This window comes from Zingiber officinale, chromosome 8A, assembly GCF_018446385.1.
Source record: "Zingiber officinale cultivar Zhangliang chromosome 8A, Zo_v1.1, whole genome shotgun sequence".
NCBI lineage: Eukaryota > Viridiplantae > Streptophyta > Magnoliopsida > Zingiberales > Zingiberaceae > Zingiber > Zingiber officinale.
Genome location: NC_056000.1, coordinates 133,101,157 through 133,128,486, shown reverse-complemented (window position 1 = coordinate 133,128,486; position 27,330 = coordinate 133,101,157). Strand labels below are relative to the sequence as shown.

Here is a 27,330-nt window from a genome sequence, read left to right as displayed (position 1 = left end):
ATGGGTTTTTGTCTTGTAATGGAGGCCATCTGTCAGGCTGCTATTGGTTGTGAAAGCATCTTCTCATTTAGAAACCTCCGCCTTCGCACATATCGTTGGTATGTAGTGATTACCCCTTGACGGACAATTGTGATTCCCCGACTCCCGCACAGCTTAGCTCATCCGATCTATTGTGGTCTGCATCTGCCTCGCATCCCCCGATCAGATCCAACCTCTAAGCATCACCTGCCAGTCGGGCTAACTCTGAACAGCTCTGCCAATCCCGGTCTATACCCTGCGCTTTGTACTTCCTGTCCCTCGACCGCAGGCCTGTAGATCGAGCCATCTCTGAACAGCTCTGCCGATCTTGATATGTACTCGTGACTTGCACTTCCGGCTCTTTGAATTGTAGACCTGCAGACCACTCGTGACTTGCACTTCCGGACCTTCGAATCGCAGACCTGCAGACCAAGCCGTCCCTACACAGCTCTGCCGCGTCCGACCTGTGATTTGTGACTTGCACTCCCGGGCTTTTGAATTGCAGACCTGCAGACCACTCGTGACTTGCACTTCCGGACCTTCGAATCGCAGACCTGCAGACCAAGCCGTCCCTACACAGCTCTGCCGCGTCCGACCTGTGATTTGTGACTTGCACTCCCCGGCTTTTGAATTGCAGACCTGCAGACCACTCGTGACTTGCACTTCCGGACCTTCGAATCGCAGACCTGCAGACCAAGCCGTCCCTACATAGCTCTGCCGCGTCCGACCTGCGATTTGTGACTTGCACTCCCGGGCTTTTGAATTGCAGACCTGCAGATCACTCGTGACTTGCACTTCCGGACCTTCGAATCGCAGACCTGCAGACCAAGCCGTCCCTACACAACTCTGCCGCGTCCGACCTGTGACCGGTGCTCCGCTTGTCGTCTCCCCTTGTCTTTCAACTACCTTGCCCCCTTGATCGACAAATCTACCTGACCTCTGACTACCCCACATGCTTACCTCTGCCTGCCTAGTCAGCTCGACCACTGACTGCCGAGTCACCTTGACTATTGACCGTCACGTCCTCTTGACTTTTGACCGCTATATGGTCTTGACCTCTCTCACCCTTTCCTCTTGGACCCCTCCATTATCAACCGTATCAGTACACATAAAAGATATAGTACACATAATATTTTTGATATAATAATTAAAAATTAATTCTCGTCTAATGCATTATGTATCTATATTTATCTTCCTCTATATTTATAGGACCATTAAGATAGTGGAAAACTATTTCCACACTTCAAACTCATAACTCCAAATCTAGTAGCAATAATTTTATCAAGACTTCTCTTCTTTGAGTACACACAATGATTTTTCAATAATGTACAACATGTAGATCAAATCATATTAGATCTATTGATATTATGAGAAATTATTTCCACAACTCGAACACTTTATCTCCAAATCATATAATAATAATTTTATCATTACATCAAAACCACTCATCTTTGAATGCATCCATACATTATTTTTCAATAATCAAGTACAACAGACGCACGAGACAAAGAATATTAGTCAGTTCTTGCACCAACTCAAAATTCATAATTACATAAGAAAGCTCATTTTCACAACTCGAACCAATAGATGATACTACACCAGCTCAAAATTCATAATTACATAGGAGTCAATCTCTTCTCTGGATAGGCTGAGTATTACAGAAATGGGGACTCTCAAAGATGACTGACTTGAATCAGTTGGTTCTCTGAACAATGGAAACTATGACAGTTACATCATCAAGTTTGCCTCCTGTGAACGTAGGATATCCAGATACAAGAGCTGCATCTGCAAATGGACTCCTGGCCGATGCTGATATCCCTACTTCCTGTGCCCTCGTCGCCAGGTATTCTGCAATCTCCTGAAAATATCGAAAAGCATCATCGTAAATATATGAAAAGTTGAACACGAAAAGTTTCTTATTTTTGTAAGTTCATTAATTGTTAGGATCTCACCCTTGGCTTCAGACTTGCTTGCAGAGATTTGGACACAATGGCTACTATTTCTTGCTCATATAGATTGTCGAATAGGCCATCGGTTGCGGTCACAATAACGTCGCCTTCACACAAGCCAATTTTGTAGGTCTACAAGTCAAGAAGATGAAACCCATGGATTAGGATTTAGGATTCATGGTTGATGGTAGTTGAAAGGGGAAGAAAGAAATTATTACCTCGATGTACTTTGAAGGATCTTCTCCCCTCTCAATCTGCAAAGGGAAGTTGAAACCATAAACCATTGGAGTGGATTTTCTGAAAACAGTGTCATTTCTTATCAAAATGAATCCAGAATCTCCAATGTTGGCAACATGAAGAACCTATATAACATATATAAAATTGAATGTTAAAAGAGTTTCTCATGTTGATCCCGATCGATACCAAATTTTGACAAAATGAATACTCCAAAAGGCCCCAAAAAATGCACCTGTCCATCAAAATAACCAACCAAAACTGTTGAGGAGCCTGGAGAACTCGCTTCAGCAGCACTTTTGACTAGAATTTCATTTGGATTACATCCTTCATATTTAGAGACAAATCTCTGACAATTCTCCATCAGTTCTCTGGCATATAGCCCAGCATTGATTCCTAAACATAAGATTGCGAGGAAACATAATAATGAGGACACAAGTAAGACAACATTAGTGTTTTCTGCCCCTATCTTTTACATGTAGATAATGTCAGAAAGATGTGGTTTAACATGTTCACAGAAAGTTCAGCAAATTTTATGGAATTGTTATCCTATAATGCCTTAAGCATGTACAGAACTCTCTAATAATAAAACAAAAAGAAAGAAGGGATTATAAACCATAATAGAATCACGAGAGGACTATAGACCAAGTTCAACATTTTGTGAAGAAGATGTGCTTACAAAATTAAGTTTACTGATCATATTTCCCTTTTGTTGAAGTATTTGATTAATATTCTTTATTTTGAGAGGCTTAGGCACCTCCCTCTTTTACAGTGAAAATTTTAATAGCAAGGCACATAAGAGAGAGAGTCCCTAGGTTTATGACAAGGTGAGATAACCTAAGTAACCAAGCATTTTGGGTTACTTGTGGAAACCATGCAATATGCACGGTTTTATTGTTGGAATACAATGAAAGTTCCACTTTGATCTAATTGGATATATGGGTTAATCTAATTGGATCTTAAACTTATTGGATTAATAGTTAGTCTCATATTTATTTGGGTTTTTCAAATAAACCCAAACCAAATGAAGTTCATATTATTAGATAATATTTTAGTAGATAAGATTTTACTACATTATTAGATAAAATCTTATCAGATAAGACTTGACCATGTTTTATAAAGTCTTATTAGATAAGACTTGTCTTGGCTATCAGATAAGACTTGGCCACATTTTATAAAGTCTTATCAGATAAGACTTGACCACGTTTTAGTAAGTCTTATTAGATAAGACTTAGTGGCAGTGAATATGTCTTATCTGAAAAAATAAGCCTAAAAGTTAGGGTTTTATCTTAACTTATATATATGCATGGTAGCTGGCACTAAAGCATGTGATTTTGAGAGACTCCAATTATGCTTGTGAGACGGAGGACGGTTGTGCTCGTGTGGATACCGTTAGAAGCGTGAATATACTAATCATGCTAAGATCAACCAAACTCTCTAGATACGCAAAAGAGTTTTACGCATCAAGAGGTCAAGTAAAAAATTCTACGCTGTAATTAGAATTTGCTTGGATATCTGACAGGTTCCCTTTTCCGATGTATTTATTTTTTTGTTTAATTATTATACAAAATCCAAAGAGTCACTTGTGAATTCAATTACATCGTTTTAGGGGGTGCTTGGTTCGGGTAAGGGAATGGGAAAGGATATGGGAATGATTGCAAATATTATTGAAATGGAAATAATACCCATACCCCTCATATTAGTGGGGAATGGCCCATTCCTCTATTTAGAGGAATGAATCCGTGGGTCCCACCTTCATTTCCCCAAACCAAGCACAAGTTTAGTTTCATTCCCATTCCAAACCCCCCAAACAAGCAGCCCCTTAGTGTTTGTTTTTATATCTGATATAAAATGACATGTTTATTATGATTAGACGAATGATTTATGGGTATTTCGAGTGTTTCAATTTTATAGCGTTTTTGATTAATCTAGTATGAAACTGAGTGATTGTAGCTTCATGTTAATTCAATAATATGAATGTTATATTCTGATTTCATTCGACTAATCAAACAATGGCGATTTTATGACTATTGATATTTCTACGATAATCTTTTGTGAACAGATTGTGAGATATTAATCTTTCAGTTAATAATCGATATTGTGATTTGATTACAATAATGGATTAAACTGTTATGAACAGTTTGTGAAATTCAATTGTTAATATCCAAGGGAAAGTGCTCCTTGTCCTCGCTAGGGGTGTTGCCCCTAGGATCCCATATATTTTCGCCACATAAATCATTAATTGGAATCATAATAAAATAATGTTATAAGATTGATACATGTGATGTATGACATGGTGCATGGTAATGACCTTTTACCTGATATGATTGGATTGTGTGTTTGTTGTAAAAATTAATACGGCGTGTTGTGCCTTTTATCTTCATCTCTCTAGTTGTAAAAGTTCTCTTCTCATCTAACTCCTCTCAAATGTAACTCGAGATTTCCTTTAATTGTAATGTACAAATTAGAATAGTGCTAGTATAGTACTAGACTACAGAGTTGTAATTGAGGAGAATGAGACCAACACATGCAAACCGAGGAAGTACTAGGAGATACAATTTCCTTAGGTTGACCTTTCGAACCTCTCATTGTCTTGAAAAGTTCGTATGAGATGGGCCATAACAATGTCACATTTATTTTTTGCCTATGCAATATATGTTGATATATATCATGTTTATGTAACATATATGATGCATGTTAAATTGTAAAATTACTATAATTAAGTCAATCTAAATTACCTACTAAAGTTTGATACTCATTACGGCCTTAATCGATAGTAGACATGTTTACCAAAGTAAAGTGTCTCTATTTATCTTGGTAGAATGCGATATGATATCCAGGTTATCAAACACGGGGATGACTTAACTAAGTTATCTCAATAAGATTGAGAAATTAGAGGCATAAATTAGGATATGCACTATTAGATGGGCAAAAAAAACAAATTGTGTTGTTCACCTAATTATTCAAGAGTTATATTAGATGTAATTGGTAGAAGTTACCTACCTAAATAGCCAAGTCTTGGGCAATTAGCCAAAGTTAACTAAAATAAGATAAAATATGAATCTTGGGCTACTAAAATTTAATCTATATTAAGACTAGTAGTGTAGGTACACTATGTTTAACCACATCCATGACTAGCTCCTAATCTGTATTGAGTATGGGGTTAGTAGTGTGAGTAAACTATGTTTACTCACATCCATGACTTGCTCTACACAGCCTTATAATTTAGTGTAAGAATCATTTAATTAAAGACCTGATTAAGTGAATTTTAAATATGATATTTATTTTCTGCATTTATTATTGTTGTAGATTACCATGTCTATAAATACATCAAATACCTTATCACTGTGATCTATCCTTGAGAAGGGCAAGCTTCATGGAGCTAAATTCTAGTGCAGAAATTTGAGGATTATCCTCGAGAAAGAAAGAAAACTATATGTTCTAGGGTAGTCCATTCTTGAACCACCTACTTCTAATGTCTCTCGTACTAATAAGGATGATTATAAAAAGCATCAAGATGATACATTAGATATATCATGTCTTATGTTTGCCACTATGAACTCTGAGTTTCAGAAGCAACACGAGAACATAGATGTTTATAATATGGTTGAACATTTAAAACAGCTATATCAAGAGCAGGCAAGACATGAGAGGTTTGAAGTATCAAAAGACTTATTTTCATGCAAGATGACAGAAAGAAGCCTAGTAGGAACTCATGTTCTTAAGATGATTGGATGATTGGTTATGTTGAGAACCTTGACAAGCTGGGCTTCCCATTGGACCAAGAGTTAGCGACTTAATTTTGCAATCATTGCATGAAAGATATAGTCAATTTGTCATGAATTACAACATGAATGCAATTGACAAGTTGTTGCCTCGTATGTTAAACATGTTATACTGAACTGAATCTTAAGAAGATTATGCTCAATACCATATTGATGGTACAAACGGGTAAAGGAAAACACATGCCCAAAGGTAAGGGTAAGATCTAAACGAAAGGCAAGGCAAAAGTCTTCTACATTGAAATCCAAAGGTGGCTTGGCTAGGGATCTTCCACTGTGATTTGACCGAACATTGGAAAAGGAACTACAAAGGATACCTAGAGGAATTAAAGAAGAAAAAAGAAAGTTCGCCTCGGGTATTTATGTTATAGAAGTTAATCTATCTATTTTTTCATTATAGGTATTAGATATCGGATGTGCTTCTCACATTTGTACTAATGTGCAAGATCTAAAAAAGAGTAGATCGTTGATAAAGGACGAAGTAGATCTACAAGTTGGCAATGGAGTAAGAGTTGCTGCTATAGCGGTAGGATCTTATTTTTTATCTTTTCCTAGGCTTGTTTCAAAACTTGAGAATTATTATTATATGCCTACTTTAACTAGAAACATTATTTCTATTTCTTGTTTAGACAAGAAAGATTTTTTATTTACAATATGTTATTCTATTTATTTAAATGATATGTTCTATTATAGTACACAATTAATAAATGGGTTTTACGTTCTAGATCTTGAAAACTCAGTTTATAACATAAATGTAAAACGATTAAAATCCAATGATTTAAACCAAACATATATCTAGTCCTGTCGCTTGGGCCACATAAATGAGAAACACATATCTAAACTACATAAGAATGGACTTTTGGACTCATTTGATTTTGAAACATATGAGGTATGCGAGTCTTGTCTATTAGGCAAGATGACTAAAACTCCTTTTATGGATAAAAGGAACAAGCTAATAAATTGTCAGGACTTATACATAGTGATGTATGTGGTCCTTTCAATACAATAGCTAGAGGAGGCTACCAGTATTATATAGCGGTGTATTTAATGAAACACAAGTCAAAATCCTTTGAAAAGTTCAAAGAATTCAAGAATGAAGTACAAAACCAACTTGGAAAATGTATTAAGATACTTTGATTAAATCGAGGTGGTACTTAAGCCATGAATTTCATGATCATCTGTTGAGTTTGAGATCATATCCCAATTCACTCCACCTAGATCACAGCAATGGAATGGTGTATCAGAAAAGAGGAATCACACTTTATTAAATATGGTACGATCAATGATGAGTCATGCAGATCTTTCTTCTTCAGGAGACATGCTCTAGAAACTACTGCTTTCACTATTAACCCGGTTCCATCTAAGGCAGTTACAAAGACACCATATGAGATCATGCAGATCTATCTTCTTTTCTCTGGAGACATGCTCTAGCAACTGTTGTTTTCACTATTAATCGTGTTCCATCTAAGGCGGTTACAAAGACAGCATATAAGATATGGACTGAGAAAAGTTCCAAAATATCTTTTATGAAGATTTAGGGTTGTAAGGCTTATGTTAAATGTCAAGTTTCAGAGAAATTAGGACTTAAATCCGATAAGTGCTACTATGTAGGATATCCCAAAGAAACAGAGGGATATTACTTTTACAATCCCACACAAGACAAAGTGTTTGTTGCTAGAAATGATGTTTTTCTAGAAAGAGAATTTATTTTTAGAGAAACTAGAGGGAGAAAAGATCTTGAAAAAATTCGAGATGCACAAATTAGCACTAGTACTTTGATAGAACCTGAACAGGCACCACAAGATGTGGATCATGAACTTGTTGCGCCATAAGAAATTGTGGAACCTATTCAAGTAGAACAAGCTCTACGTAGATATGATAGAATACGTTGTCTACCTAGAAATATTCACTTCTCTTATCTGACCACGATGATGTAATACTTATTAATCTGAATGAGCCTACATTCTATCAAGAAGCTGTTATGAGCCCAGATTCTGAGAAATGGCTAAAGGTCATGAGATCTGAAATGAAATCCATGTATGCCAAAAGTATATACTTTGGTTGACTCACATGAAAGGATAAATCCCATTAGGTGTAAATGGGTTTTCAAGAAGAAAATCGACATGGTAATGTGTATACCTTTAAAAGGCGACTGGTAGTTAAAGTATTCAAGCAAATTCATGGTATAGACTATGATGAACCTTTTCACCAATTGCGATGTTTAAATCTATTTAGATCTTACTTGCTATTGCAGTTTACCATGATTATGAGATTTGGCATATCGATGCCAACATTGCATTCCTCAATAGGAATCTACTCAAGGATGTGTATATGACACAATCTGAGGATTTTTGTTGATCCAAAGAATGCTAAAAAGGTATGTAAGTTGCATAAGTCCATTTTTGGATTAAAGCAAGCTTCTAGAAGCTAGAATCTTCAATTCCATAATGCGATAAAAATGTTTGATTTCATTATGAACAAAGATGAACCTTGTGTCTACAAAAAAAAAAAATAGTGGGAGCACGGTAGCTTTCTCATTTTGTATGTAAATGATATACTTCTCATTGGAAAAGATGTCCATGTCCTACCGTATGTAAAAACTTGGCTTGGAAATTATTTCTGAAAGACTTAGGTAAAGCTGCCTATATTTTAGGCATTAAGATCTATAGAGATATATCTAACAAATTGTTTGGCCTAAGTCAAAGTACATATATTGACAAAGTGTTTAATCGTTTTGTTATGCAAAATTCTAATCGAGGATTCTTGCCAATATCACATGGTGTGAGTCTTTTCAAGGCTCAATTTTCCTCTACTACAAAGGAGAGAGATCGCATGGATAAGATTCCTAATGCATCTGTTATTGGGTCTATCATGTATGTTATATCATGTACATGTCTCGTATGATTAAATATGACGAGTAGATACTGAAAATCATTGGATAACAATCAATAATATTGTTAAGTACTTGAAAAGAATTCAAGAATATTTCTTGATATATGGAGGCAAGGAGAAGTTCCTTATAAAGGGTTAGCGATGCAAGCTTCCAAACTGACAAGGATGATTCAAGATTGCAGTCAAGGTATGTGTTTTGCTTAAATGGTAGTGGTGTGCGTTGGAAGAGTTCAAAGCAAGACATAGTTACCACAGAGGCTGAGTATACTGTTGCTTCTAATACAACAAAAGAGGTTGTTTGGATCAGAAAGTTCATTACAAAACTTAGAGTAGTTCCTAGCATAGCTAACCAATGATCTCTATTGTGATAATAACGGGGCTATTGCATTTGCTAAGTAAGGTTTCATTAGTGATCCAAACACATACTTTTTCGGTTTCATCTCATTCGAGAGATTATCGATCGAGGAGATAATATTACTGACCCACAAACTAAGGCTCTGACATAGAGGAAACATGATGATCACACTAGATCACTAGGTATTAGATATTTCAATAACTGACTCTAATCATGAGATGGTTGATATATTTCTATTGTATCATATTTTAATAAAAGGCAACATTTTATGTTTATTATATTTATGAGCAATGATATGCACAAGGAAAAAAACTCAATGAAAACCTCAAGGATAGACACATAAAGTCATGGCCCACCATTTCACTTTTTGTGGGCCCCATCATTTTATGTGTCTATCCTTGAGGTTTTCATTGAGTTTTTTTCCTTGTGCAAATTTGAATAAATGTAATAATGCCTTAGAGTGGTAGGTTATGTTCTATAGCATATCAATTAGTTAAATTGATTGCGAGAGGCTATAGATATATATAGAACACTACTCTCAATTGTTCCTTAGAGCGGTAGGTTCTGTTCTATAGCATATCAATTAGTTAAATTAATTGCGAGAGGTTATAGATATATGTTCCTAGTCAAGTATTAACATATAAGGGTAATATTAATACATTAAAACTAACCTGTAAAGTTAACTGATGACTTAATCTCACAAATCATGAATATAAGATATCAAGTTAACACAAATATATATTAGAGAAAATATATTGAACTAACCCACCATGAAAATGTTTCATGGAGTGTTATATGAGTATCATAAACATTGACTATTAGTATAGATAGTCCTTTAACTTGAACTCACTACGATTCTCTATATAAGAAGTTGCATACTTTAGTATCGACAAATGTCACCTATAACAAGGTCGATTATAAAGTTGTTCACCGGGTATACAATGAGTTATACGGAGGGATGTGAGTGATGTAGATAGAATCATGAATATAAGATATCAAGTTAACACAGATATATATTAGAGAAAATATATTGAACTAACCCACCATGAGAATGTTTCATGGAGTGTTATATGAGTATCATAAACATTGACTATTAGTATAGATAGTCCTTTAACTTGAACTCACTACGATTCTCTATATAAGAAGTTGCATACTTTAGTATCGACAAATGTCACCTGTAACAAGGTCGATTATAAAGTTGTTCACCGGGTATACAATGAGTTATACGGAGGGATGTGAGTGATGTAGATAGAATCATGAATATAAGATATCAAGTTAACACGGATATATATTAGAGAAAATATATTGAACTAACCCACCATGAGAATGTTTCATGGAGTGTTATATGAGTATCATAAACATTGACTATTAGTATAGATAGTCCTTTAACTTGAACTCACTACGATTCTCTATATAAGAAGTTGCATACTTTAGTATCGGCAAATGTCACCTATAACAAGGTCGATTATAAAGTTGTTCACGGGGTATGCAATGAGTTATACGGAGGGATGTGAGTGATGTAGATAGAATTTGTTCCTTCCATATAACGTAAATGATATATGGGCCCCTTAATTAAGTAGAACTATAAGAATGCATGATCATGCTCAAATAAGATAATATGAGATATTAAGCTTATTTGGTTAAGTCTATTTAGATGAGAGGATGACACGATTTATGCCTCGTAAATCAATCTAGATATCATAGGCAAAAGGACTAAGTTATACAATAAAATAGTCATTGACAGGTTAGGTCAGATATACGATGTTATCATCGCTTGGGTAGCAAAGATGCATTGCTAGATGTCACTCATTGCTTGTGTGTTTAGAATGTGATTTTAGAGTCCCTGTCAACATTACAAGAACCTATTGGGTCTCACACACACAGCGCATTAATTTTGGTTTATTTTATTTTAGTATGACTAAAATAAAGTGGACCTAAGTTTCAAGTCTGAAATTAATTTTGGATTTTAAACTTGTTAGATTAATGGTGGTCTTTTGTTTGAAAGGAGGATTATTGGAATATAATCAAAGTCCCACTTTAATCTAATTGGATTTTAAACTTATTGGATTAATAATTAGTCTAATATTTATTTGGATTTTTCAAATAAATCCAAACCAAATGAAGCCCACATTATTAGATAATGTTTTAGTAGATAAGATTTGACCACATTATTAGATAAAGTCTTATCAGATAAGACTTGGCCACATTTTATAAAGTTTTAATAGATAAGACTTGGATAAGGTAGCGAATCTACCTTTTTTTATAGATAAGACTTGGCTTGGCACGTTATTAGATTACGTCTTATTAGATAAGACTTAACCACATTTTATAAAGTCTTATCAAATAAGATTGCCACGTTTTAATTAGTCTTAGTGGCGGCGAACATGTCTTATCTAAAAAGATAACCCTACAAGTTTAGTTTTATCTTAACTTGTATATATGCATGGTGGCTAGCACTACGGGCATGTGATTTTGAGAGACTCCAATTGTGCTCGTGAGACAGGTGGTGGCTGTGCTCTAGTGGATACCATTAGAGATGCGAACGTATTGATCGTGCTGAGATCGACCAAACTCTCCAAATACGCAGAAGAGTTTTACGCATCAAGTTGTAAAAAATTCTACACCAACGATGTAATTAGAATTCGTTTAGATCTCTGGTGGGTTCCCTTTTCCGGCTGCATTTATTGTATTGTTTAATTTTTGCACAGAACCCAACATTTATATGGTTAATTTATTGAACACTAGCATTTGGTGTTCAATTGAACATCACCAGGAGTATACAATTACACTAAATTCATGCAATTCCCTTAGGTAAATGGTAATTCTATTTTATTGAACACCCACACACAGGTAAGTAGAAGTTTTCATTTTCCCTAGGGAAATGGCCATTTAGTAATTCCTTTTGCAAGAAAACTCCAACGTGAAGTATAGATGCCAATGATAGCAAAGGAATTGCAGATTTTGTGATGGAGGGCAATCTTAAGGTGTGACTACCATCGAACTATAAGCCACCAAAATCAGTAGGCATGTACCATCCTTCCAGGTAAGGAGAGGAATTAACTATGTATGGGGTGGGAGAAACCTGAATAAGTGCTCAGTAAAATTGTTGCTTACAAATCCTAAAAATATAATAATAACCAAACAAATGCCTCTCTTGCATCAAAGATGCTAATTGCTAAAGCATTTCAAAAATTTCTAGCTTGAGGAGTTGGATAATACAATGTGACTTCAGATTAAAGATCAGTTGTACTTACATAAGTTGATCCAAGCATGTCCACACACCTGACTAAAGCTTAAACTACTTTGTTGAGAAGGCAACTACTTCAAAGATTCATCAACAACTACTAAAAACACAACATGGTACTTGTATTTATGTGATTAAAGCAAAAGACCTACATTTGGGGTTCAAACTCAATCCTCAAATATCAACCACCAAAGTATTGGATTGATAATATTTTTGACTAAGATAAGGTTAAGAAAATGCATAAATTATTGTAGGAGTTTGCGTGCTTAAACAATAATGAACTTCAAGAATAACCAAAGGAAAAAGAATTGCCCAAAGAAAGGGAAGCACCTTCTAGGGACCATTGGCCTACACCATCAGCTACACCAAACCAATTATCTAATGAGATAAAGTAAGCATCTTCACCACCAGTCGATGCCTGGAATTAAAATTTTAAATCACTAACCTTGAATAGTTCCCAAAACATTATATATCAAACATTGTGAAATTGTGATTTTTCATAACAAAATTAAAACAGCCAATTGAAAGAAAGACTCGGAACAGTGAAATGCTGAAAATGCAGTAACACATCCTAAGTTTCTGTTATCATTTCCACCAATTTTGATTTAATAGATTCAGAAGAGAGTTAATTAAAAACAAGGAAAGTAGCTCTTTCGTACTTGAACCCATGGTACTCATGTATAAAGACCAGATGTGTTCAAGGAACTCAGTTAGTATGAAAAGGTCATATGTCAAACACAGGAATCAAAATGTTCGATTATTGGAAAAATCTTTGATGGAGGAATAAAATAGCAGGTTATCCGAGAGATAGAGATGGATCAACAGCAAAAAGAATAGATTACCTGTCATATGACATTGATTAGCTCAAAGCAGTAAAGAATCAAGTATCAAAGAAATTAAAGGTTCACTATTTGTTTGATTCAACAACTTCACTCAAGATATCTCTCTCATAAAAAACATTAGTAACAAAATACAGAGCCAAATACAAGAAGAGTAGTTGAAGAAGTCTGAATCTGATTTTAAATTGCGTTGAGGACAAAACTTGCCAACCTAACAGTTTTTACTTCCTTTCCAGTAGATGGTTCATCATTTCAGTCAATAGTGGACCATTTCAGTCAATAGTGGACCAATTCTAAAGGATTTAACTCATACAATGGTTGTTCCAATACCTTTGAAGGATGGGGTATGATTGCAGCTCCAGAAGACAAGAAAAGGAAATCTGTTGGTGTCAGGTTCGCACTGGATAGAAATAAAAGTAGTGTTATGCATGAGCCAAAACATGCATTGACAAAAAAACATTCAACAGAAGGTATTTGCAAGAAGGATATACATATGCACGTATGAACATGCAACCTATGACATCATTGTACTTAACTCAGCATCAAGGAAAAGAGATTACTGTACCTATCTGGACTTTCATCTGCACTACTCTCCTGGTGTTTTCCATCTTCGGTAGCTCCATCCTTCAAACAAAATGATCATCAAAATTAAGCTTATGTGCAGAGATAATCATTTGTCATTGACTTTGTTGACCAATTTATGAACTTCAGCTTACCAATAGAAACATTCTTTTAATACTTCTGTAAGACAAGTAGTCACTCTCTTGTTTTGTAAATGTATAACCAATTTTAATTCGCCTATGTAAGCTGACAAAATATAAGAGTGGGCATAAAAGAGGAAACAATTTCGGTTAAAGAAGGCTAGAAATTGTCCCAGTAGATTACAAAAAATTAAAAATTCAGTGTGTGAAAAGACCACCACCAAAAAGTAAGCAAGCCTAGTAACAAGGGAAGCAAAAAATTATTCAGCAATTTGCTTCTGTCATCTAACCGTAGTTTTTTAGTATATATTGTGCTTTCACCACCAACTTCATCAAACATGTTTTACATAACCTATAAGTCGAGTGAATGAATGTCAAAGAAGTAATACTTATGAGTCGTGCAAATAATTAGTTGGGGGATGTTATGACCAAATCAAGAGGTAGATTAGCAGTAGTTAAGGATATTTGACTCAACCATAGGGCAAGTGTTTCAACAATCGTTTGACAAAATGTGTCCAACTATTCTCAGGTTATGTATGTTACTAAAAAAAGTCTAAAATAGGATCAATGGCTTGAAGATTACTTCAATTATACTTCCACTGCTATCACTGTCCACTGAATCATCTTCCCAGGAAGGAATTTCTTCCAAAGCCACATCTGCGATGTCCTCAGATTTACAAGAAGCTTGTGAATCATCAATGTGTTTAATTTGAGCTTCGAAATGCTCAACTTTCTGATGATCTGGTTTTTCTAGAACCTTCGTACCACCAGTATGTTGAAGCATTCTACCACTAGAATGATCTTTTGTTTCGCAATCCACATCTTGACTACTTAGTTGGCAAAAATCTTGAATTGCTTCAGAGGTTATTCCATTGGGGGAGCTTTCTCCAAACTTCGCATCCTTGTCAAAAATTGTCTCTTCTCTAGGTTCCAGTGGTTCTCCTAGAGCAGTTACAACAACAGGGTCATCCTTCGATTCATCCGGAACAGAACCGAACTGTGGAGTTTCACTTTCACCAAAAAACTTCAGCTCTGTTTTGTTGCCATTTATTCGTGAGGCTCGATCTTCCAACAACAGAACAGCCAAATCATAACTTCCATATGACGACTCAACCAACTGATTTCCCTGCGAAGCAAAAATTTCCAAATCAGTAGTTTGCAGTACCTTTAGTTTCCCCGAAGCATCGTCTTGTCCGAAGTCATGGCTCAACTCTTCATCGATATTTCTACTAAAGTCTGGAGAGTTTGCTATTATTTCCTGACCTTCAATCAAAGATTCATCACAACTTTCTTCGTCTGGTTCTGCAGCTGTCCTGGATGCTTCAATGTCTCCGTTACTATTTTGCATCTTCTTCTCCAAGAAGGTAACCTTTGCTTCTCCGACCACTGTCGTCTTCTCCACACAGATTCTAACTTCAGTTTTTGCAATCGCATCAACCATTTCCAACCCTTCATCTCTTACTTCACCCAACGCCACCGTATCCAAAACCTGCGCCCGCTGAAGACCGGATATTTTCCTTGTTTCCTGCTTCACCTCATAGAAACTACTCGGCTTGGATTCTTCTGATTCCATTTTCTCCAATATTTCCTCAACCCTATCAGATACAGATCTCTCAGAAACAGCGACCTCCTCTCGCTTCACCTCGTTAGCATCACCATACTTGAAGACGGCGCTGCCGTCGGAACACTCTGCCGAAACCATCAGCGGAAGCGCCCCAAAAGAAACATCATAGAGAAAAATAATAGAAGGCGTCAAAACTTCGGTCGCTACCTCCGATCCTCGGTAGATTAGAAGAGCAAAAAAGCAAAAGGGAAAAGAGTCTTCAGTACCGGAAGCAGAAAACAATCCGGAGATAACCTCGACAGGTAATGAGAGGAGATCCTCGATCTGTGAGTCGTGGGAGCGAGCGAGCGGCGAAGTGTGGGCTGCGGCGGGTCGAGAGGCCAGAACTCGAGACACGCAGAGGAGAGAAGGAAGAGATCGAGGATCCCAGAGAAGGGACCCTCCGCCATGAACAATCAGCAACCGGCGGGGAAGATCGCCTTTCACATAGGAGTGGAAATCCCGAAAGCGGCGGTTTTGTTCGGTACCATCGCTGCTGCGGAGGGCGGTCGGAGGAGCGGATAAAGATGCAGGCGGCGGTGTGGGCCACGTGCCAAGGAAACCCGTTTCTCCTACAAGCCTTATCCCAATCCTCGCGTTGGCACGTGTGGACCCATACTTGACCGCCGCAGCACGAAGTTTCATTAAAAGTTGGAGTAATAATACGGGAATTTACCAAAAACACACCCAAATTTTAGAATTGATCCACAAGTCTCCTGAATTGAAAATGCCCAAAAAGCCATTCTGTTTTTCCGTTTTACTCCTGCCCTAAATCTACCCTATGTTTTTTTCCCCCTCTTCTCTGGCCTCTTTCTTGTGTGATTGCATGTTGAGATCAAAATTTAGCACAATTGAACAAGTCTATTTTTTATATCTTAACTACTTATATTGAGAGTTAGTAGTAATTCATAATTTAATTTTTTAATATTGATTTAAGGATGAGTTGATAGAATTATTTTTTTCATATTGATTTAGAGATGAGTTGATAGAAGTGCTGGAGCAAGGGAATTGTGTAATAAAAAAGAAAACTTTTTCACTTTTCATCCGAAGGACATGACCATCTTTTATATATTTTTATATAGCTAAAAGTTATCCTTTTATGTAATAATGATGACGTAAGAATAACGAAATGCACCTTTTATATAATTATATAACTAAAAGTTTATATAATATTGTAATACCTCATAAGATGAGAAAAGAGTGATGGAGGATACCGTTGAATTTTTTACCATCTCAAAAATTTATTAAACTTGAAATAGACTTAATCAAAATTGTTTAGATCAAGTAATGTGTTTCAACTCCTCTATTAATTTTTTCAACATCTCTGAGGATATTATAATGTTATACAAATTTTCAACTATATAAAACATGATCTTAATCTTTGGAAGATCAAATCCATGTTGAACATGATCTTAGTAGGGTCAGTCTTAGATTTTAAAGGACTCAGTGTAAAAAAAATCCTTTAATTCAAGTATAAAAATTTCAAATAAATCAAAGGGTTTACATGTGTTCACTACTATGTAATATCGGTAGGCGAGGGTGGCGACGCGACAATACGATAATTGCTATGCTAGACGATAGCTATCAGTGTGGGTGAAGAGTTTGAGGGTGAATAAAAGTGGATTCCGAAATATTAAAATTTAGGAAAATAGAATTAGAAAAAGACACGTCTATTCTATTTTTCTCTTTTTAGGACACCTTTATTTTCCTAAAAATAATAAAAGGTATTATTGGATTCATTGTAACCTCAAGAAACCATGGAACTTGAAATGACACAGTCAATCAGGTAAGTGAATTTTGATCCAAATAAGTGCCCATCAAAAAATAGCTGTAAAATTAAATAAATGCATAAAACGAAGCCTCACTCATGCACTCTTCAAACATTTTTCTTTTATTAATTTCAAATTTTAAATAAAACTTTGAGTGTGACGATGCAACTTCCTACTTCTATAAATTGAAAGCCTACCTTAGTTTATATCCTCTTTCCATTATTACTAAGTTTTACTGGCAATTAACTACGTGGGGCCCGTTGAATCAATAATTAAACGACTATAAATGAGAGATTAAGTATCTCACCCCCCTCACGTACGTGAGCATTATCTCATGCACATGCATGCAAGCTAGCAAGCAAGCCTCGCCCACAAGAGACGAAGGAAAAAGATTCACCAACTAAAGAGATAGGCCACTCTGTCCTACATTCATTGCCCTTTTGCAGATGAATTAACCTAACTAATGATGTGTGATGTGGGAGGTGATGCGGGAGACTTGCGGGAGTCAATAATCTTGAAAGGTAACACCCTACTTAATTTGCCTAAAGAGAATTTAATAATCCCCATATGGTAAAAGATGATTCCGAATCCCTAATGCCATCACTAATTTATTCCTAGGCTTATACAGAAGAGGTGTATGGGGTCGGGAGATATGCTCGGACACGTCAAATTTTAACCTCAAGACCTTATATGACAATATCTCATGTCTTAACCACCGCACTACTCCGAGAGGATGAATTTAATAATCCCATAACTATAGTACAGTGGTATATGGTGTAGCGATAAAGATGTTCAGTTATTTTTCAAGTACTCATAGTTTGATTCTCAGTTACGGTGATGTTGGGCTTCTAGACCGCTCGTCACAAGTGATTCAAGATTTATCTTGATCGTCGATGAAAATTTTCTATGGACCGGACCGATCATCCTGAGCTCGATGTTATCCAATCTGGTTAATCATTTGTTTTTTAAATAGAATTTAATATCTGGTTGTTTTTCTAATTCTGTGTCCGACAAAGTATAGATTCAGTGTCTTATTCATCTCCAACGGGGCTATCTTCCTTTGTACTCTGCTCAGCTCTTCTAGAGTCCATGCTTTGCTCGATCCCTATTGGCCTCGTCAACTCAGCTCGAGGGTTAGCTTACTTTGGGATTAGCCTACTCTAGCCTCTTCAAGATGAATTTCTTAAACTTAGAGTATCCATATCAACTACTCTATTTAAAGGTTTTATCTTAAATTTTGGATAGGGCAGCTAAAAAATCTTTGCATCAGCTACCCTATCTATTCCCTAAATTTAAATTTGATAAATAGTGATTCTCTAAATTTAAGGAATGAAATCTCTATCCTAAAAGTAAAATAATATTTTTTTTCAATCTCTCTCTTTCCACTCATTCTTTTCGATCTTTCTTCTTCATTCCATAAATATAATAATAAAAAAAATAGAAGAAAGATAAGAAAATAATTAAAAATTAAAGATAATGAAAATTTTAGGATAGTTGATGTAGTGTAAAGTGAAAAGTAATTGTCTAAATTTAATAAAATAAATTATTTACCATAAATTTTAGATATAGTGATAATGAAATTGATATGGATGCTCTTAGTCCTCCTTAAACTCAATGGGCCTTAGGTCTAATGAACCCTCAGTAGGTAATTAAGAGTCATAAATGCTACCTTAGGCGGAGTGCATAGAGTGATATGATTATACAAGATACTTAAAATGTGTCATGACATACAATAGAGATACAGCGATAGAACACTTTTTTTTATCATGACACGATGTCCAATTAATTATAACAAAAGATGATTATGCTCGCTACATACACTCTTTACAATTCATGTTCAGATTATATAAAAAGAGGTAAATCATAAGATCAATTTATATTCGACTGTCAAATTAGATGAAAGTGATATTTTTTCCTAGGACATATTCCAACCGAGATTTGATCCCTATAACATTATAAAAAGATGATCGCTCTCGTGGGTATAGATACGTACAATGACAAAAATACACCCTCTTTATCCACTATTATTACTCTTCCTCTCCTACTGAAGATTTAATTTAGGGGTGTTTGGTTTAGGGAAATAGGAGTGAAGAATGGGAATGAGAATCAGTGATTGTCATTGTTAATGTTTTGATTATAGGAATAGGAATACAAATAAGGGAATGAATCATTGAAATTGGATAATAACTCATTCTCATGTACCTCTCCTTCAATGAGTCATTATCCTATTTTCATCCATCAAAATATTCCCTTATTCCAAAAATACCCTTGACCTAAAACTAAAATTTTCTCCTTTAATATCAAATATCAAAATATATTTATTTATTTTTTCTTTCATATCACTTCTCTCTCATCATTTTTTCTCTCTCATCATATTTTCCCTCTCATCATTTTATCACACACTTTCTCTCTCAATCTATCCTATCACACTTTTTTTTCTTTTTTCTCATTACACTTTCTCTCTCATCATACTTTATGGCTCCTCAATCTCTTCTATCGCATTCTCTTTCTTCTTTTTTTCATCATACTTTATCTCTCATCATACTTTCTCTCTCCTCAATCTCTCCCATCACACTATCTTTTCTTTTTTTTTTCTCATCACACTTAACTCTCTCCTCAATCTCTCTTGTCACACTCCCTCCTTTTTTTTTCCTCAACACACTTTCTCCCTCGTCATACTTTCTCTCTTCTCAATTTCTTCCATTGCACTTTCTTCCTTTTTTTTTCTCATCATACTTTCTCTCTCCTCAATCTCTCTCATCACACTATTTTTTCTCTTTTTTTTTTCATCACACTTTCTCTCTTATCAATCTCCCTTGTCACAGTCCCTCCTTTTTTCCCCTCAACACACTTTCTCTCTCATCATACTTTCTCTCTCCTCAATCTCTCCAATCACACTCACTGTTTTTTCTCATCATACTCTCTCTCTCCTCAATCTATCTCATCACATTCTCTCTCCTCATTTTTTCTCATTACATTTTCTCTCTCTTCATCTTCTCACATCATATTTTCTCTCTCATCTTCTCTCATCATGCTCTCTCCTATCACATTCTCTTTTCATATTTTCTCTTATCATACTTTCTCTCTCATCATTCTCTTTCATCATATTTTTGTCTCACATTCATCTTTCTCTCACATCTAATTTTTTCTCTTATTTTCTTTTAAGGGTAAAAAATAAAATTTTGATTTATTCCGATAGAAAATATGCAACTGACCAAACATTACTTTTAAGAGTGATATTCATACTTATACTCATTTTTATTCTATAATATAATGATTCTCATTTCGATTTCTATTCCTAAGAAAGAATCAAACGCTCCTTTAATTTAATCGTCGGAATAACTGAGCCAGAACCTTTCCTGACCTTCCTTCCAACGCTCCTTTGATTCCTTTTTCTGGCCCGCCGAGCCTCTCGGAACTCCTCTTGCTATTCAACAATTTACCGAAAATTCACCCGTCGACGACGTCAGACAGCGTCAATACGCTTGTTTGATAATAAGAATATCTACTTCATAGAATTTTTCTATGAATGTTCATGGAATGAATATTAAGCAATGTTCTACCTAAAGAAAGCATGCTACAGCAGTAGACGATCGACTAAATGTCCGTTCAAATCATTGTTCAGAGGTCTGTCGACGACGAAGAACCAGCCCGATGTGAAAAAGTAAATCTCAGACAAGAACAATGTTACATTGCTATCGTCGAGGCAGCCCAAGTACCCCCACTCGTCGGCATAAATAGAGGAAAACAGAGGTCCATGGTACTCTTCTCTCTCTCTCCGTTTGCCCTTTCCAACATTAAAAACGCCACATCTTCTTGTGGTGAACTGGTTCAGTGTTGTTGGAGATGCAGCGCTATGACGATGGAGGTGGAAGAGCGAGTAGGGTTCATAACTCTAGTCAGCAGCAGCGGTTGATAAGGCCGGTGAGGAGGGTTCAGGTCATCTACTACCTCAGCAGGAACGGCCAGTTGGAGCACCCCCACTACATCGAGCTGCCTTACCTCCCCAGCCGCCAGCTTCGCCTCAGGGATGTGACGGAAAGACTCACTCTTCTGCGAGGCAAAGCCATGCTTTCCCATTTCTCATGGTCCTGCAAGAGGTACGTAGTCATCGACTCGTCTCCATTTTGTTCTGTTTCTCGAGTTTCATTGGCCATGGAAAATTCAAGGGGCTACAAGAATGGGTACGTGTGGAATGACTTGACCGAGGACGACGTTATTTATCCGGCCGACGGAGTTGAGTACGTGCTCAAGGGCTCTGAGATCATCCCTGACAGTTATGGTTAGCTTTGGATCCTTCTTGAGATTAGGAGTTTCTTGATTTAGGGGGAGATTTAGCTTGAAATATATGTGGCAGAAGGTTTCCGGCGCATTGCTACCGGCGGCAGGCGGCAGAAGCCACTCCCGCTCTCTGACAAATTCCACCTGGAATTGGAAGAGGAGGAAGAAGATGAGGTATTGACGGTGGAGGAAGGGAAAAACACGAGGAACAACGGTAAATGCGCCGCGAGCGATAACGCCGGCCGCTGCTCCCGCGGCGTGTCGACGGAGGGGACGGAACGAATCGGGACTCGGATCGAGATGCCGCTCGACGACTCGTCCCCGCCGCCGTCCACGACCTCCTCGGACAAGCCCGGCGGCAGGAACACCTCCCGACGGTTCGAGGACGCCGATCACTCGTCGTCCTTGCTGCTGCAGCTCATCGCCTGCGGGTCAGCAGCACTGAAACGAGGCAAGATCGCCGGCTCCGGCAGCGGGGCAAGCAAGTCCGCCCCCACCGCCGGTTCGGGCGGCGAGCAAGGGGCAGTGAGCCGGCGCGTGAGTCGGGCGACGGTGGCGGAAGTGGAGGAACTGCGGCGCGTCCCGGAAAACCCCCAGATACGCCACCACCTAGTGGACGACAAGGAGTACTTCAGCGGGAGCATCGTCGAGGGGAGCAAGTACTATCTCCAGCCCTCTCTCAAGAAATCCTCCTCCTGCCACGAAGAAAGGTTCATCTGCAAATTAAAGATTCTTAATTTCAAACATTTATTGCCCAATTAACTGTTGAGACTGTAGATCCTGCAGCACTTACTCTGGGATTGGAGAAGGGAGGTCGGAGCTAGAGAAAGAAAATGGAGGAGGAGACGGCGCGAGAGGGAAGTGCATCCCTGGGAGGAGGAAGTCGTCTGCCAAGCAACAGTGACACAGGAAGGGGAAGCAGAGCCAAAGCTTGCATGTCCTACCTTGCGAGGTCTCCCAAAAATGATTTAATTAATGCGCTGCTGTACTTGCAGTTTGACATTTTTCTTTGGAATCTAAGCTTAGATTCTTTCTTTATGTTAAAATCTTAGCTGGATTCTGTGTTGCTATAGTATGTTGCCGGGTTCCATGTGTCTGCTCCTGTGGAAGACGAATTGGGAGACCTGTGAGTATTTCCAAATTGGGCGAAAGAAGATGAATTCAGTGGAAGGGTAGCCTATGGAATTAGGTTAAGATATGCTTCAGAGATCATGCTCAAATTAAGCCACCATGTTATAATTAGTGTTTGCTGTCCCTCGAATTTATATACATGATGCAAAAGTTGGGAATTGAAGCTAACTAAACAAGAAGCCATGTAGTGAGATAGGAATCTCGAATGCCGATATTCTTTCACCCGTCTTGCAACCATTACGATCGTAAGAGGATATTTCAGATATGTTCAGATTCTTGCACGCTTCGATCAGCTCTTCGCCCACCTTCTGAGCAGCTTCCTGCAATCAAATACCAGCATGATCACAAAGCACTGCATGAATACAATGTCGTCAGACAAGATCCACAGGAGATCAAAAAAATTAACTCTATCCCTTCGAACTCACGACTTGTGTGTATGTTATAATGCATCCTAGATAATTGTGGTGCAAAATACAGTCTAGCTTTTTGATCGACAGTGAAAGAACAAACAACAATCTGCAACTCATCGCACGGAGTTTGAAGGAGTGAAAATTAATGAAGAGCAGAAATGTCTCACTAGAAAAGTCGCAATTCGCAAAGGAGACAGTACAAGGAGCATGCAGTAGTGAAAATTAATGAAGAGCAGAAATGTCTCGCTAAGAGGGTCACTAGACGCCATGAAACCGCAAGGGAGACAGTCCATTGGATTAATGCTTACTTACAGCACTGGTACATGGAGGATTTCCCCGAATCGATTTCTGCAACGTGCTGCCGTAGAAGAGAGTTTTCTTGTTTTGATCATCGACCAGCATCGCATACAATTGTTTGTTGGAGCAGAACACAGAGAGTCTAGGCTTCCTAGCCGAACCATTGTACTTCACAACAAGGAAAAGAAGAATCCATCACAAGTCGAATTCTTCACAACAAGGTAAACACATAGAAAGCATGAAAAATTATCACGCAAGGTGCCGACTTGAAGTCTTTGAACCACAGGGTACCTTTCTTTGCATCCTCCGGTTTCTTATCTTGGCGCTTTCTTCCCGAGCGTTATTCCTTGCGTCGATTCGAAAAAATTGCCGGCGAGGCACTGTCCGATGAAAATTTCAACGCAAACGTACAATTCATACCGTAAAAGGCGCTTGAAATGTCGGAAAACCTACCATGGCGGATTGGGAAGGCGAGGCGATGCCCTTCGAGGAGCGTGCTCGCAGATCCTCGGGAGAGACTTGAAGGAAGCACCAGCGCAGACATCGCTCATCCGAGGGAACAGAGATGGAATTGGGGGAGAAATATATCAAGCCCTAGAGACGAAAAAGTGGAAATGGGCTGGGCTTGTCCAGAAATGGATCGATCTGTAAATACACTGACCAACAAACTCACAAATTGGCCATTACTTTGGATCACACGGATCAGAAACTCAACTTACATGATGAACTAGAACAGATACAGCAACAAAAGTGGCTCTCAACTTGCTGAGAACCCTAAGAAAGTTGTCATTTTTATACTCGTGTACATGTTGCAGACATCACTGTGGACAAACTGAGCTTCGAGCTCGCCCATTTACAGAGAAGATGAACCTCTCACTAGCACTTGCTAAGGATCTTCCCATTTCCTTGCGGAAAGAGCTGGCATGACGGGCATGCTTTGCCCTGGTCGTGGTTCGAGCATGCGAATTTTCCTCCAAGGCTTGCTTTTTCTTGTTGTTGATGTTCCTGAGACTTCCTTCCAACTCCGGGGAAATCGAATTGACGGAGAACGATCTCCTGATGGGCAGGAATTCATCTTCACCGATGTCGGTAGGTACTTGCAACTCGGCGCTTGGGATGGGGACTGCTACGGCTCGATTTTCAGCTTCGAGTTCTGATCTTTCACCTTCGAGTTCCTCTTCTGAGGTACCGGGACTGAGATCGATTTGCCGGCCGGCCATCTGGTCGTCGTCTGCTGATGCGATCGTATTGGGCCCGGCGAGAACCACGCCGGATTCAGGTGGGGGTAGAGAAGAGGAGGAGGGCGTAGTAGCAGAGGTAACGGAGGTTGGTGCGAAGATTGGAGCTCGGCAAAGGGGGCAATTGACGTGGGATCGTAGCCATGTATCGATACAACCGAGGTGGAAGGCGTGATCGCACTTCGGGAGGAGGCGGACGAGTTCGCCGTCGCGAAACTCCGAGAGGCACACGGAGCAGCCCGTGGCGGAGGCTCCGAGGACGCCGTCGCCGGCCTTGTAGGCCCACGCGGTGATGGACTCGATGAAGGACTCATCCAGGCCGGCCGTTCGTATGTACCAGACGTGGTGCATCACTTCTTCGCCATCACCATCGCCATCTCCGCCATCATCGTCCTCGAGCGGCGCCGCGGCGGCGACAGGGTCTTCCCGAGCGGCGGAAGAACGGCGCCGGAGGCGGATTAGGAGGAGAGTGAGAAGGATCATGATTGCGGAGACGGAGACAACGGAGGCGGCGGCGACGGAAAGGGCAGGAAGGATGGATCTGGAGTGGTGGAAGCGTATGGTGGTGGATTCCTCGGAAACAGTGAGAAGAGGAGGGCAAGGAGGAGGTGGTGGAGGAAGAGGAGGGCAAGGAGAAGGAGGCGGCGGGCAGTTTATCGGGAATAGTGGCCTACAGATGGCGTTGGTAGCCTTGGGGGAGAAGAGGCGGCGATTAGCGCGGCCGGAGGCCATCGTAATGGCCGTGGAATCGAGTTCTCCCCCGTCTACATAACTTCAATGGGAACCTTTCTGCGACTTTCATTTCTACTACACAAATTCTCACCGCCGGAGCCCATATTGTCTCCTCTAGTGTTGCACCACCGCGTCATTAAATTCCACCACCACGTCGTTAAATCCGGATGCGAGTAGATACTTTTGGGGACGAAAAATTGAGAACGATCGAGTTGACTATGATACCGAAGAAGTGGACTGGATTGAGGCACGGAAATTTAGTCAAACCAATATCAATTACAACGTCACGCGTTGTTCAAATTTAAGCCACACCTGCTACCTGCTCGTTGGAATATATATATATTTAAATATAACACTCGTTCATCTTGTCCGAGAATTGAGACAAGTACGGGAGACGTGGTCTTCTTATTGATGTGCATGAACTCCGTGTTAGAGGAATTTGTAATTATAGTAGTGTCAATATCGAATTAGAGAGGGGTTCCCTGACGATAACTCTCCGATGTTCAAGTCAATCTCCGGTGATGTACAAGGAAGCGGAGTAACAGAGTACCAGTGTGACTATAGTAAAAATTAGCATATCTCCGTTGAAGTTTGGGGTCCTTTATATAGGGCTCCGGGGGTGTGCGTGCACGCTCCTCGAGTCGTGCACGCTTCTCAAAACTTCTCCTGAAAAGACATGTCAGGAAAGTATCCCTGACACCATATTTTAACGACCCGAGCATATCTTTGACGTGACAGCGGAAACTACCGTCATACTATCCACTGTCTGACCATGCGGCCGACCATGCCGCTTGTCAGTGGCACGAGCTTCCAGAAGGATATCATAGATCCTCCTTTTGTCCGTTACTGGGTCGAGCGGGTGAGCCGTTCGGCCAACCATCAGTCGTCCAGACGTTATCGTTCGCGGGGCAAGCGGGATGACCGCTCAACCAACCACCTACTGCCCGAACTCCGCTTCGCTTGTAATCTGCTCGGTCGTGGTTCCACTGGACTGGTTCCGAGATTTGATGTAACTCCAAGCGGGGCTGGCCGCTCGGCGTGTGCCTCACCGACACGCTTCTCTTAGCGTCAGAAGATCAGTATGTGGCCGAGCTATGATGTTGGATCGGGCCTTCTCTATCCTGGTCGGGCGAGTGGGTCGGCTGACCGACCGATGGTAAGGGGCGTTGACCGCCTTGACTCTGACCTTTGATCTCCACCGTAGTAATGACCCTCCATTGGGTGGGCCCTTCATCACCGCATCACCGAGCTATGATGATGTTGGATTGGACATTCTCTATCCCGGTCGGGCGAGTGGGCCGCCCGATCGGCCAATGGTACAGGGGCTATGACCGCCCTGACTCTGACCTTTGACCTCCATCGTGGCAATGACCCTCCACTAGGTGGGTCCCCTCATCACCGCATCACAGGCCTCCCCCTCAAGTCTAGTCGAAAGATGTTGCAAGTCCGACTGACTAGACAGAAGAAGTCTTGAGACCAATTGGTCAATCGACCGTGATGCTAGGTGGACTCCGGTCGGTCTGCCGAAAAGTGTCAATCGGCCCTAGGACCGATCCTTGAAGCCGATCGGCAATTCGTGTGTCTGTACTTGAGCTTTCTCCTTCGGTGTCTTCAAACGTGTGTGATCAACGTTGATGTCACCAGAATCTCTTGGGAATTTGTGCAAATCACCCCCATTAAGGCCGAGCATGCGCCCATGCCGGTTAACAACGTTCATAAATACGGACCAATGGGGAAACGCCACATGTCACCGCCACAGGCTCAAAGCGACAGGCTCCGATGTGACATCTGATGGTTCGTATTCCACGGCCGGATCTGTATCTCGGGCTCCACACCCTAGATCCGACAACTCCAC

General features: G+C 39.2%; 3 protein-coding genes across 6 annotated transcripts; 1 reads left to right on the top strand and 2 right to left on the bottom strand.

The window, feature by feature from the left end:
• Positions 1–1,393: 1,393 nt before the first annotated feature.
• Positions 1,394–16,262, bottom strand: LOC122011276 (probable protein phosphatase 2C 62). Its single transcript, XM_042567665.1, has 9 exons — positions 15,845–16,262; positions 14,598–15,703; positions 13,879–13,937; positions 13,644–13,713; positions 12,805–12,892; positions 2,437–2,597; positions 2,186–2,329; positions 1,971–2,099; positions 1,394–1,876 (listed from the first exon to the last, which is right to left on the bottom strand). The coding sequence occupies exons 1-9, from the start codon at positions 16,260–16,262 to the stop codon at positions 1,712–1,714; spliced, it is 2,340 nt and encodes a 779-aa protein (XP_042423599.1). The 3' UTR covers positions 1,394–1,711.
• Positions 16,263–21,212: 4,950 nt separating this feature from the next.
• LOC122010299 (protein SOSEKI 2-like) lies at positions 21,213–22,936 on the top strand. Of its 2 annotated transcripts, none has more exons than XM_042566781.1 (4): positions 21,213–21,486; positions 21,556–21,668; positions 21,744–22,377; positions 22,454–22,936. In XM_042566781.1, exons 1-4 carry the CDS (start codon positions 21,233–21,235, stop codon positions 22,569–22,571), a joined length of 1,119 nt encoding a protein of 372 aa, XP_042422715.1. In that variant the 5' UTR covers positions 21,213–21,232; the 3' UTR covers positions 22,572–22,936. The 2 variants fall into 2 exon arrangements, with proteins under 2 accessions (XP_042422715.1, XP_042422714.1); XM_042566780.1 differs by having other exon boundaries at positions 22,445–22,936.
• LOC122010298 (50S ribosomal protein L18-like) lies at positions 22,880–25,677 on the bottom strand. Of its 3 annotated transcripts, none has more exons than XM_042566777.1 (4): positions 23,959–25,677; positions 23,797–23,885; positions 23,517–23,673; positions 22,880–23,118 (listed from the first exon to the last, which is right to left on the bottom strand). In XM_042566777.1, the coding sequence occupies exon 1, from the start codon at positions 25,473–25,475 to the stop codon at positions 24,324–24,326; it is 1,152 nt and encodes a 383-aa protein (XP_042422711.1). In that variant the 5' UTR covers positions 25,476–25,677; the 3' UTR covers positions 22,880–23,118; positions 23,517–23,673; positions 23,797–23,885; positions 23,959–24,323. The 3 variants fall into 3 exon arrangements, with proteins under 3 accessions (XP_042422711.1, XP_042422713.1, XP_042422712.1); XM_042566779.1 differs by having other exon boundaries at positions 23,521–23,673; positions 23,959–24,306; XM_042566778.1 differs by having other exon boundaries at positions 23,521–23,885.
• Between the last annotated feature and the right edge of the window lie 1,653 nt (positions 25,678–27,330).